We start from the raw sequence: 14,053 nt of genomic DNA, 5'->3' as shown, positions 1-14,053 counted from the left end.
TCAGTGAAATTTAGTCATGAGTTTGTTTCAGCTACTTTTCAGCTGATCCACTAATACAAACAAAAGTGCTTCGGATTTAGATTGGTGAAATGGTTATATGTTGGTATGAGTGGACCAGCTGAAAAACAGCTGATGCAAATGCATATCTCGTTTACTGCAAGATGTATAGGAAATTTTTTATTTTTACACAGCAAACGGTCTGCACATATTATAATGTGTCTCATCCAGTTCTCTACTTGACTCGAAAGAACTTATAATGCTAGCCGCGTTCCCTATCTGGATTGCAATAATTAAGTTTTTGCTTAAAAAATTGCAACCTGTTACAGATGGCAAGCATATGACCAGTATTATTATCGGGTCTATTACTTCCATCGATCAAAGTATTTGAAATCTTGTACTTCATTTTTTTTAACATGCATTTTACTATATAAAGGAACACATTACCCAGAGCTTGTCGTTATTTTTGTCGGCATTATCGATAACAGATGAATAGCCGTTTGTGGCAGATTTTTTGGCTGCTACGCACCAAAAGCATTAATGTTACCCAATGTAACCTTTTTCATTTATAGTGATGAAAATTGGGTTTGAGAAAACATTTCTGGGAATGATGTGTTTTTGCAAAAACGACGAGGATTGGCTAACACTCATGAGCTGCATTCTGTTTTGATGGTTGCTTCAAACCTGAATCTAAACGAAACTCAAAGGAATGACGAAATTGTAGAAGTTGAATTTTCAAGAAGCTCCCCTATTAATTCCCAATTAGGGAATGCAATCCCGTACCGATTTTTGAATCCCGGGATTCGGGATTGAGAAACTCAGTACCGGTACCAGTACCGGGATTTCCGGTACTGAAAAGATATGGATTAATTATCAGTAAAAGAAATTATTTTCATTTTATTCTCATTTTTTTAAGTGTTTTAATGGTACAGTTAAGTGTGCTTACTCACAGTGAAACACGTATCGAATTTATTTTGTTCTAAATATCAAATTTGACACTACGACAAAAGAAATTCGATACTTACGTCGCTGTGTGAAGGCCGGGTAACTTTACTTTATGTTTGCAACAGCGTAGATGTCACATTGTAAATTCAATTTTCTCTTTGGAAAAATGCTCACAATGCAATTAACGTATCATCGTTCAATCTTGAACGTATAAGTTGTGGGACTTGTTGTCGTCACAATCGCAAATTTTTGTGCTTTGTGATTTAAAAATTAATTGATTTGTTAGGTAATGTAAATTTTCAAGCACGCTGCCTTTGAAAATATAAATCGTGTGAAGTGACAGAAGACCGACTTTCCGACAGCGTCAATTAGTGGCAGTTTTGTGAAATATCGCCTAAATCCACAATATATTTTACTACGCAAGTACCGGCAAGCCGGAAATGCATGTTCAGATTCAACGCTAGTTGGTTTGATGAGCAGCAGACACTCACCAGAAAGATTTTAAACACTTCAAGCATGGATGATACTCTAAATAGAGTACTGAAACTGGACAGTGTATTATACAAACGTAGAACACTATAAAAATATTTCCATGTAAAATAGAGTACTTTCTGCAGCCGACCACTATGATCATGCATGCGTGAAGTGCGTTGCTAGCCATCGTAGTTTTAAACATAGCTAACGCCGACCCGTACGAAACACCTATTCGTATCAAAAGCCTTTAATGTGAAACTCTTCATTTCTCTTACTTCATTTTCTTCTCTGCTGAAAAACTATTCTTCCTTTTAAATCACTTATATTATCCACTCTTTGCCTTGTTATCATATACAATTAAATTGCCGGAGGCAATGTAGACAGCGCCGTACGAAGTCAAATTTCATAAATTCCTATTTAAACAGCTATATACCGCTATATTTACCTATATTTCACTATAAATAAACATTTCACAGAGGAATATATGCTATTATATAGCTCTATATGCCTGTATATAGCTCAATATAGCTGTATATAGGTATATATAGATGTCCATATATGGAATCCCTGAAACCCCTCACCCTTAACACATTATTTCCATGTTAACAGAAACTCTCTAAGCATCATTTTTCGCACTTTATATCACTTTTAATAAAATCCAATATGGCCGCCGGCAGCCATTTTGTTAGGAGACCGGAAATAGTACCGACGCTTTACATTCGTTAATACCTTTCAAACAAAAAAAAATTCATGAAATTCGGTCAAAATTTACTCGAGATATTGTCAAAATACACCACGTTCGCTGTACTTCCGAGTAGCCAGATAAGAGCTCACTCCAAGAGACCTAGCTCACGCTCCGGAGAACACAATTTCATAAAAAAAAAATCCCTGATTGGTACGGTCAATACCTATCTAATAAAGCTAAAACAGACGAAATATGTTCAAATGTGGCCGACCTACAAGCAAAAACTGCTTGCCGCCCTGTGCCTGTTCCACACCAAGGGGTCTAACTCACGAGTCGGTCATCCGATTTCCATAAACTTTTTTTTTGTCGATCGGTATTGTAAATACCTTTTATTCGTATCACTTACAAGTTAGGGAATGCAATCCCGGGATTAATCCCGGTACTAATCCCGGAAAATTCCAGTACCGAAAACCGGTTTTCACTAAAAAATACCGGGATTTATCCCGAAAGATTAAAATTAAATAAATTGAAAATTTTTAGTCGGATTTTTAGCATTTACAAAGCAATTTCGTATGGCAACGGCTTTTGATGATTAGACAGGAGTTGAATTTTTTTCGAAAATGGTGAGAATCTAGTGATCAAAAGCATATGACAAAATGACAACGTGTTAACTACGCGTTTACAACGCTTCATAAGGTGCCTGAGCTTTGATTTGGCATGGCTACATACATTTAAGCGAGCAGATGTTGTACATATCAATAGATAAGGTTCCAGGTATTTGCCTACACAAGGATTGATTCACGCCTTCTGTCCTGAGAATCTTATACAAACATCGGAATAAAGTCCAGAGATACTGGATCACTTTTTAAAAAAGTCGCATCATGAAATGGTCTTAATGTACATGATTTAATGTTCATACATATTCATGAGTGTAAACTACTCATCAAACCGACTAGCGTAGAGTTGAGTAAAGTAGAGTAGAGATGGCTTTTTCTGATTGCGGTTATTTGTGTCGTTCAAGATTTAACGGTGAGACGCTGCAACACTTGTGCTTTCTTTGAGCGTTTTTCAGAGAGAAAATTGACGTTGCTAATGTCATTAGAAATGAGTATATTAAGGTTTGTACGTTAAATTTAAGAATTTGTCAAGCCCGTAGTTAGGAGGAAATTTGCTGTGATCCTTTTGGGATTTAGAAAGAAAATAAAAATTTTAAACTAATAGGCCAAAAATTTTTTTAAATTCAAAAAATTCTTTACTTGCCTCACTGGCATATTTCTAACTCTTCATTTATCTTGCATAAGTTACTAATCAAAGAAAATCTAATAATTAGCAATGTTAGACTTAACATTTGTGTAAGTTGAAACGAAAATTTCTTTGCTTTTGAAAACTCATGTAGTTTCATAATATTGCACACAGCCCGTCTTGTAAAACCACCCTGACTACAGGACCCAGAGTACAGACTACATTGTAAAGTTTCAAACAAAACGACGATAAGTTTTTTGAATTCTGCTTTTTAAAATTTCTTCTTAGAAATCCAAATTTTTATCAAGAAATAAGTCATTTCGATTTTTCTTTCCAATCCCGAAAATACCGGTATTCCCGGTATTGATACTGAATCAAATCCCGAATCCCGGTTTTGTAAAAACGGTCCGGGATTGCATTCCCTATTACAAGTTTAACATTTAAATGTCCGGAGATATCTTCGAAAAACCGTAAAGCACTTATTGGGCCACAGCTCGGGAGGGGTCGATCCAAAATCACTCATCTTCAAACTTAGCCTGTCTTTTGACATTACCAAACGGGAAAAAAAAGAATTTTCAAAATCGGATGCGTTTTACTCAAGTTATCGTGCAGACAGACAGACGGACAGACGGACCTTTTTTTCGCGGATTTGGCATCTCTAGACAACCGCAATAGGTTTCCCCTTACTCAGGGAGTCCAATTCGACGTGTTACAAACGTATGCGTAAACCTGTAAGACCCCAGTACTTCGTACGGGTCTAAAGATTCGAACTCACCTGTTGCAGGTAACTTTGTCTCCAGGTAATATACAATAGCTGCCACAACTGTTGCGTCCCATGCAAAAAATACAGCTGCGGCAGATAATGTAGATTACCTGTAGACAAAGTTACCTCCAACAGGTGAGTTTTTCGAAACTTTTTTGTCAGTGAAAACTGGATTTTAAATTTCGGTACTAATCTCGGGATTTTTTGATCAATACCGGGATTCGGGACTGGGATTTTCCGGTACTGGTACCGGGATTGGTACCGGGATTGCATTCCCTATTCCCAATCAAACTGACAAAATTGAAACCACGCTTCGTGAAAGTGGTTTGTTCATTTTAATTTGATCTTCGTTCCCAAAACAAATCGTGACAACCACGTCGAATCACGTACAATTCTCCATTTTAGGAGCATCGACAGTTCGCAACGATTGGGCTAATGCTCTGAGCAATGGACTCTTTCCGCAACCGCATTTGCCCTCGAAATCGTCATAGTTCAAACTGGAAATCGATCCTCCGCCCAAATTATTTTGTTTTATGTACTCGGCTTTGTTTTGAACGTCTTCTACATCGTTGTAAGAAATCCATTGCTCGTCGAAATATGCGTACGTTCCGATTCGTCTGGCCGGATCGTGAACAACGTTCCATTGTTGATTTTTCGCCACTTTCTCGCAAATTTCGTAAAAGTTTTCGGTAAACTGTTGATCAGCTGGTGCATTCAAACCATTCTTATCGATATATTGTAATTTGTATTGTTGTGCTCTGCTCGAAACACCTAGCACAAGCTTATGTGGCGCCACTCCCCTTTCAATGAAATAATTTACAGAAAAATTCACAGTTGACTCTTGTTGTACATCGCCTGGATAGAAGTAAAGTGGTGCAATTAGTGCAGTGTTGTTATTTGGCATGGTTATAGGATGATATGTCATCCAATCGACGTATCTGAAATCGATGGAATGCAAAGAATAAATCACAATGCGAAAAGATTGAAGGTATGCAGTGACTGAATCATAGGATTGTGCAACTTTTATATCTCTTTTCGCGTATCCAGTTTTTTTGATGAGAAGATTTGAAACGAACTCTTGCACGGTCTTAAGATTTGGTCACTGTAATTTTGAAAAACTAACTCGGATAACTTTCGAATGTCGAAGCCGTCATGAACCACATCTTCACCAATGGATACAAAAGTTGAAAGAAACCATCCGCGTGGTTTAAACTTATCAGCCAATTGTCGCATCAAATCCATGAAATATTCGTCATGAGTTGCATTACGATAATGCTCTTTCGAACACGATCGACAGCTCCAAAAGAAGTCAAAGCCGTTGAATTGGTTTTGTTCCATGAATCCAACAAGTTTGTCAACGAAATCAGTTCGATTTTCCGAACTATCCCCAAGGGACTTAGCGAATTCGTATCCGTTAAATTTGAAAAAACTGATCGAAACATTGATTCCTTTCTTTCGAAATTCCGGCACTCTATCGTAGAAAAGCTTCTTCCCATCGTGCAGTGAACGATTCGCTGACAGATCTGTGTATCGAATTCTGTCGCTGTAGACAATATGCGTACATTGGCGCTCGTCAATCACTTCTGGTAAATAGTCCCTAGACTCGGGTGCGTACCATGTATTAAGATGGTAAGGACAAACTATTTTTAAATCTTTTCTTGGTTCAGTTGTTGGTGTAGCTTCAATTGTTGCTCGAATCTGTCGAAAGAAATCGAAAATATATTTCACTTTCGTTGAGAGAAGATATTGGAAACACTTTATGAGATTAAAAAAATCTGCCGAAACGGATACACTTACGTGAACATAGACCAATAGTGCTAATAAATAACACAAATTCGAAACCATTTTTATTGATTTCTTTTTTTGTTTTCACTCAAGTCTAAGACCGCACATTCGAATGAATGGTAAGCGACTAATGGCTGAGAAATGTGAACAGAATATAAAAAAACCAGTTTCAGTTAGAAGCGGTTTTGATTCTTAACCAAAACAGGAATATCATCTTCGCGAAAGATGTCGTTCACAGAATTTAGCGAAATAATCGAGTGCGACCTTCTAAACAGTACATAACTTCGAATGATGTTCCTGGCAGTTGACAGGTGGCTTGAACTCGTGAAGTCTGGATGGCGATGATTGATATATGTAGCATAACATAAAATATGTAGTCAAATGGATCTTAACCTGTTCCAGACGGCAAGTAGATTTCAAATCTTGTACTTCAATTTATCTTAACATGCATTTTACTATACAGAAGACCATATTACCCAGAGCTTGTCATTATTTTTGTTGTCGTTGTCGATAACAGATGAATAGCCTTATGTAACAGGTTAAATAAGTGCAAGGAGTAATTGCTAGCTTAAATTTATGTAGACAAATACAAATATAGGAAGACGAAATGTATAACAATTCAATATTTATAATTAAAGTTTTATTTGATAGTTTCATTCCGAAATGAGTTCTGTAGATCATTTACTTGAAGAGTGTTGAGTGCAGTGACGATTCTCCTTAATAAATCTTCAGTTTATCACAACGAAAATTATGTCACCTTTTAGAAAATAGGAGAACAAATTCCACAGCTCATATTTTTCCGTGTGATTTTGATGGCGACAACCAGGCTACTACAAAACGCACGTTTCTAATGAACGATCCCCAACATGTTATCAGTTTCGAATTCGTTTGTCTCAGTTTTAAGAAAAAAAATTGACCAAACAAACAAAACGAGTTTAACTTTAAAAATGCCTATTTTCTTATCAATGAGGGGTCATTTCATAACACATAGTATCAAGCCATTCGTCGACAAACCTTGGTTGTTATAGAGAATTTCAATAAGTCATCCTACGTACTTTTACCAGTAGGCAACTTAGGCAGAGGTAACTCTAGGCGACTGCGTTCTTCCCCCTTTAGTCAATGTACCAACTCTTTAGGTAACCAAGATCCAAGAAAATCAGTCTGTTCTCATAAGGACCACTGCCGCCATGGCCTGATGAGAAAAGATGCATATCTTCAAACGTAATGCAAAATGTAGAGATGATTGAGCCGATTGAGCATACCAAATTTTTGTGCAAAGCCCTAATGCAATGTCCTTTCTGCCCACTAAATAGACAAATTTTATTTTACACCTTCCGGCTCTTACGAAATAGTTATTTACGTACCTGTTGTGGACGGTAGATTTTCAGCAATCTCGAGAGTAACGAAGTGATCAAATTGTACCATATATGAATGATAGAAATATCACTCTTTAATATCTTTAAATATCACATTAACGAACCAGGTCAATTCTTTCTGGGTTCAATTTGACTAAGACATTTTGAGAGATTAACCTACAGTCAAAGGCAGTCAATTTTCAGCATAAATTAGCTTCAGCTGTTTTTCAGCTGATCCATACAAACAATCACAACCGTTTATACGTTTTTATACGGTTGCACCACCAGTTTTGATTGTATGTGTGTATCAGCTGAAAAACAGCTGAAGCAAATTTATGCTGAAAATTGACCGCCTTTGACTGTATATCCACTACACAATTAATCATTTGAAGCATTTTGTTATTACGAGTCATATATAGGTCATTCTGAATCATTTGAAGCATTTTTTGTCATTACGAGCTCTATGTAGGTCATTATAAATCTATCACTTCTCCGCTCTGGTCTAATTATTATTTGCATAATCTTCTACTTCAATTGTTGAGATCTACATTTTACTAAATCAAAGAGCCCTAACCGAAAATTGTTGGTTAATATTGTCGATGTTGTTGATAACAGATGATTGCCTATTTATAACAAAGGAATTTATATGTCGGTACAGTCAGAATTAAAAGTCTCAATTAATGTTACCCACTATCACAAAGTGGTTAGCAACGGCATGGTGGGTGAAGGAGCTTTGAAAAGGTCGGTGAACGGCACCACGTAGCACCCATTCAAAATAAAACACGGAAAATAATCATGAAAACATTAAGCGAGCACATTGTGTGCGTTTAACTTGTCAGGTCCAGTATACAAATCCATTTGAATATAATTACCTGATTGTAATTTACTGTTGCAATATAATACCTCTGTTTCCGTAAGAACTCTTTCGCTCCCTTTACACAGTCTTACAAAAAAAAACAACCCTTTTACAACGAGAGAAAGATTCCTTATAACATAATTTCTTCGGTACCAGTGCTCTCACCCCCAATATATATTTTAAATTTTCCATAATTCCATAAAAGTCGTTTAATATTTCATTAATTAGAAGAAATTACAGTTCAGTTATTATTTATACATCCCTTGCAGTTCGGTTGTATGGTGTTGGTGTATGTACGGAACGGGTGTATGTATTCCTTTGAACCGAAATAGGGATGAGGAGAGACAAGAATTGTACGTTTCTTTTGTTCAATTGTAAATATTCCGTTTGGAAATATAGTTGTAATACGAAACGAACACGAATAATAAAAATAATTTTTTTGGTAATATATGTTACATGTATAAACCCAGCCATGTAAGAACATCGTCTTTATTCGATTCGACTCACGCTGAAACAATGTGAAAATATTTTATTTCACGAAATGATAATATAAAAACATTGTTCCAATGCAATGTATATACACATAAAGACCGTAGATGGTGGGGTGTCTTTTTCCTGGTGTAATTCTTTGCCAGGGTATTATGTTCTTTTGAATAAACATACGAAGAATATAATAATTATAAAACAATAAGATTTATATTATTAGACGTTCAGTGAAATAAGGGGATTGTTTATGTTTAACCAGACCTTTTATTATTTCTTACTTAAATTTCCAGGTTTTTGGTTACAATTTACAACTCAAATAGATTTTCACAAAAATTGTTTTTATTCCCTTTGTACCGTTGTACGTATTTATACTACACATCGTACTATGCTCACACTTTATTCGGGGTTGGGGTGTGAAAAGTTATTTATTCGGTCTATTGATTCAACTAATATTGAATGATTCTAATGCGTTATTTCCATGTGGTATCTCACTACGTTTTATATGGTTTTGTGTAAAGGGCTTTTGGAATATGATAGGATTGAGTGTTCCCTTAAAACAACACAATTTGAGAGTGATACAATTGATAAAAAGATTGTGATGCTTACTATTGCTCCCCAAACGATTCTACTTAAAATTAGAAAGGAAGATTTGCGACGGACTGTGTCATCTGTTATCTACAATGATGATAAAGATAAGCGACAATCACTGGCCAGTGTGCTCTTATATAGCAATTTCGGCTACGAATATGTATGTTAAAGCAAATGAAGTACAAGATTTTGCATACAACGGTTAAGAGTAGCTATAGTTTAAAGAGATAATAGATTTGTAAGTTTTACTGGTGATTTTCTAACAGCATTCGGGTCATTCATTTCATGCATTTATTCAAAGTTGACAGTAATGTTCATTTTACAATATAAAGTGAATAGTCATTGATTTATTCGACTCTTATCGGTCGAATTTACCTCTATCACTGACTCTGGACTGGACATATATGATTTAAGATTACGTAAAATGTCAGTAAAATAGAAAAAAAAATTGTCATTCACCCCACTAAGTTTGAAATTTGACAATAGTGATTGATGCAACCTAGCATAGCAATGCTCCTAACACGAACACTTATTTTTCCAACGTCAAAAAAAACTCCTAATTTTCAACCATACTTTGTGTGTTTTCATTCACACCAAGAAAATATGACTACTGTCTTTACGAAAGAAATGCAAGGCCTACCTACTTTGATTGCATGACCCTCCGAATATTTCTTATGTTCATGCTAAGAGCAGAGCTATGAACCCAGTGATAAATGTCGTTTTAGGCCCTAGATGTGTAGATTGTAACTCGAGGTCTAATGGAAATTTTGCGAGGTTGACAACACATCGTATGCACAAAATTCCAGTTTAGGGACAAGTTAGCGACAAGATTTTAAGTACAGCAGTGGGATCTTCATTTTTACAGATGTCACGTGATTGCACTGATAAAAAAAATTCTTCAACATACGTCCATTATGTATTAAATGGTTGGCAGACAGCTTCATTTCTGCCTTCCTTCTGATATGTATATTCCAACGTCTGACATGTATATCGTACATGTCCGACGTATAATCATACATACTGTTCGTGACTATTCGGCGGTCACTCGTATGTTTATATGTCGAACATGTACGATATACATGTCAGACGTTGGAATATACATGTCCGAAGTAAGGCAGAAATGAAGTTGTATGCCAGCCATTTCATACGTATGTTGACGATTTTTTTTTATCAGTGTGGTTGGTTGGAGACAACGAAAGTGAGTTGAGACAAGTTTTTTTATGTCTTGAAAGCTAGCTTGCGATCATCAGATTTTGTAATAATCTTTTAGATTATAAGTGAACGAGTCGCTGATTGATTTTTATTCGCAAATGTTGAAGAAAATACTTCATCCAAGAATAACATTCGGGAAATCTACATTACCGATATTTCCGGTTTAGGCTAACAGGTTCCACTTCGAATAGTCATTACCAAGGCGATTCGAAATCGTAATTAATTTGTGTGTCTTTTTATTGTTAAAACTGGGTTTTGCGAATCAAGCGGATAATTTTGTTACTTTCACACTGTAAGTATTAGGGTGTTTGGTCAGATTAGAAGTGTAATTATCTGCTGACGGTTCTTGTCCTGGAATAACATCAAATTTGAAATTGACTATCAATGCCGCAAAGTAAGTATATAGTGAATCCAGGCCGACATTTTCACCAAAACACGTCCTTGCTCCTAATTTAACACAAAATTCTGACTGTTAACATCAGGCAAATTTCGCAAATTCTTTCAAATCTTACCAACACCAAATACTGTTCCCGATATCTTTTCGGATGCTGATTGATTGATTTCGCCGTTCTCGTTCAAAAATCGTTCCGGTTGGAATGTTTCGGGATCTTTCCAAAATTTCTTGTCGCTGAAAATCGGCTCCAAATTGTAGAACAGTAAGGTACCCTAAGAAGTGACACAGTCTAGTTAACGACAACTTCAAAATAACTATTCCAATCGTTGAGAACCTTTGGTAGGATGTAATCTCGATATTGAATATCGCCAGTTGCTAACCTAGGAACAGGGGTAGGGGCAACATTTCCACACCGAAATATTTCTAAAATCGTGGCCTTGACGTAAGGTATTCTGAAATTCGAAGGAATGCTCAACCGAAGGCCTAATATTCCAATAGCTCAACGGACCTTTTCAATTCCACAGCAGGCATCAGGAGATTTTGATTGGTTCTTTTCGACAGAATCACTTTCCGAACTTTATTTTGTATATCCGGATTGAGGACCATATACAGTATGGACCAATTCAGAAGGGTTCCAGTCGTTTCCAGACCACCGAGCAATAAATCTTCCAGAATAATTTCCAACTGTTCCTCTATTGTCGTGTGAGGTAAACTTACTTTAGTTATGGGAGGGTTACAGGGATCGAATCTTAAATTTACCGGTATAAATGGTGTCCGGGTTGCCATGATGTTCATCAATTTTATCTAAAAATATTTCGATAAACGACGTTGGCTCCGAATCCAAGCGCTGGCTTCGTCTTTCTTTAGCATCGCTTACAAGAAACTGCAAGTTAACCGCAGATAATAAATCCTACCTTTCCAAAAAAAATACACGTGAGGGAAGTGGGTGATTAACAGATGGGAATTCAATACCGAATGTAATCACATACTTCCCCGGCTTGATTTTACTCTGGTAAATCCGTGAATTTCTTCGTGTATTTTCAAATGCTCTGGATAATTGACCAAAGACGGAAACCAGCTCTTCAAAAATGGGAACACATTGTACAGGTTCTGGTTTCCGTAAACATGCACTGCCTTGTCCAGACAATTCATGTTTCGGATCAAAAGTTCATCGTTTGGATCGAATTTGTAGCCTCCGACTGTAGTCCATAAGACATTAAGAACGTGAACGGAAAATATCGAAGTTTTAACCGCAAACGTTCCATCGTTGTTGTCCAAAAGAAGCGTTTTTATGCTATCAATGAGTTGATTAGCCGAATCGATCAACGACTGATCCATTATTTTAACCTTTCCGTATCCGAATTCTCGCATAATTTTCTTTGTGAATATTCTGACATCTAACCAGTTCCGTCCAGCACCGAAAATGATTCCTGTAAGGAGCCGATTGCGGACGTTTAAATATCGTCAGCAGAGAATCTGATTTCTTACCGAGATTCTTTCCATAATTTCTGTCCTCAACAGACGGAATTAAATAGCGACGGCGGTTAGTGTCATCAAGCCTAAAAATTTCTCTGAATGCTTCGTACGAGGATACAGCGACTGAAACAAGCAAAAAATGTTAGTACGGTCGACGTCAGTGAAATTCAGACATGAAATTGCTTCACCTGTTTTTCAGCTGGTCCTCTCATACAACCAAAACTGCTTGTAGGTCTTCATAAGGTTGTACCACTACCTCGCGCGTGGGTATAGATATTTTATCCCTATGAAGACATATTGATCAGTTTTGGTGAAATGAGTGGACCAGCTGAAAAACAGCTAAGACAATGTCATGATTGAATTTGACTGACGTCAACTGTAAATCAAATAAACAAAAAATTGGGACGATCGTCGGTTCACTTTACCAGCAAGTTGACTTCCAAATCCAAAACTAAATATTTCACCATATTTGGCAGCCAAGTTTGATAGAGCCAGATGTGGAACGGTTGGATGGGATAGGTAAAGTTGTATTGCACTACCCAATACCGGCAATCTGAGCGGACCTTGATGAAATTGTAAAATTAGTGTAGTCACTTCGTCGGACATAATTAACGTTATTTACCAGGTGGTAAACGCTTATTGCCGTTGATAAAACGTATAAACAAAGCACAAACGGCTACGGCCAAGAATAGAATCATTTCGATTTCTTTTCAACTCTACGAGTGTTGCACTGTAATGGTGCGTTACAGTTATTTTGAATTTTAGGTCGCTCATTATGATTAGATAAATTCTTTTTAAAATTTTAATTCACTTGATAATACTTATCTGACAGAGACGTAGTCAGACCCAAAAATTCAGTGACCGTATTGAATTTGACCAGCTACGGACGGATATCATCTGCTATCGGTCTTACATAGCAGCGAAAAATGTTCAAAAAATTAAGTAATAGATTTGACATCAATGTTTTGAAAGTACTTTGATCAAATTAAATTGAAAATGAAATTAAAATGAAGTAATAGATCTGATAATAAGACTGTTTATTTAAAGGTTTTAATACATCTCTGGCAAATATTTCTAACTTTCACAGAACATCGAGTTTCTAGTTGTACCTGTGCAACAAAAACAAATTGTCCAATGCTGGAACAGCTGAACAGAGGTCACAGTGTTAAACTGTTCAGACGGCTGTCATCTGTTATCAACAACGACAGCAAGAATAAACGACCAGCTCTGACTAATAAGGTTTTATGTAGCAAAAAGCATGTTCAAAACAAATGAAGTAAAAGATTTCTGAAATCATTCTATGAAAATCTTCGATCAAATGAAAGAATAGTTTGAATAGTAAAACTTTTAATATACTTGCCGTCTGTGACAGGTCAAAATACCAATATAAAATATATTTTTTACAGATGTGAGAGTTGTAGTGCGAGACAAAAGTCAGGTTTCATAACAACTCACAAATTTACTGCATCATTTATTGTGGCCAAAATTTAACAGCTAGCAGTACTGCTTCAGCAATATTCCTATAATTTACCAATTCTTTTTATATGAATAATTAGAAAATCTAGTAAGTAGGCCAAATGCCACTTTGCCTAAATACGGCTCTTATCAGGTGACATTAAGGTTCACGACCTTGATATAACTTTCAGTAACATTTTAATCAGATGTTGTTATCGATGTTTGACAAAATGATTAAGTTATTTCTTTATGCATGTCTATCGAGACAGATATAACTAGAAAAGAGATTATTTCGTGATTTATTACCTACAGCTTAGTTATACTAATTATATTTGGGCCT

The 14,053-nt window shown here is 36.2% G+C and overlaps 2 protein-coding genes across 2 annotated transcripts; both read right to left on the bottom strand.

The window, feature by feature from the left end:
* Positions 1-4,428: 4,428 nt before the first annotated feature.
* On the bottom strand, positions 4,429-6,065 carry LOC119078940 (probable chitinase 10). The gene is made up of 3 exons (XM_037186686.1): positions 5,904-6,065; positions 5,230-5,804; positions 4,429-5,044 (listed from the first exon to the last, which is right to left on the bottom strand). Exons 1-3 carry the CDS (start codon positions 5,949-5,951, stop codon positions 4,489-4,491), a joined length of 1,179 nt encoding a protein of 392 aa, XP_037042581.1. The 5' UTR covers positions 5,952-6,065; the 3' UTR covers positions 4,429-4,488.
* A 4,539-nt stretch (positions 6,066-10,604) lies between these two features.
* On the bottom strand, positions 10,605-12,971 carry LOC119078933 (cytochrome P450 2J6-like). Its single transcript, XM_037186677.1, has 9 exons — positions 12,881-12,971; positions 12,684-12,821; positions 12,271-12,381; positions 11,791-12,212; positions 11,542-11,665; positions 11,291-11,474; positions 11,117-11,234; positions 10,901-11,054; positions 10,605-10,835 (listed from the first exon to the last, which is right to left on the bottom strand). Exons 1-9 carry the CDS (start codon positions 12,954-12,956, stop codon positions 10,651-10,653), a joined length of 1,512 nt encoding a protein of 503 aa, XP_037042572.1. The 5' UTR covers positions 12,957-12,971; the 3' UTR covers positions 10,605-10,650.
* Between the last annotated feature and the right edge of the window lie 1,082 nt (positions 12,972-14,053).

The sequence above is a fragment of the Bradysia coprophila genome, unplaced genomic scaffold (genome assembly GCF_014529535.1).
Source record: "Bradysia coprophila strain Holo2 unplaced genomic scaffold, BU_Bcop_v1 contig_297, whole genome shotgun sequence".
Classification (NCBI taxonomy): domain Eukaryota; kingdom Metazoa; phylum Arthropoda; class Insecta; order Diptera; family Sciaridae; genus Bradysia; species Bradysia coprophila.
This window is presented reverse-complemented; position numbering and strand designations above follow the sequence as displayed.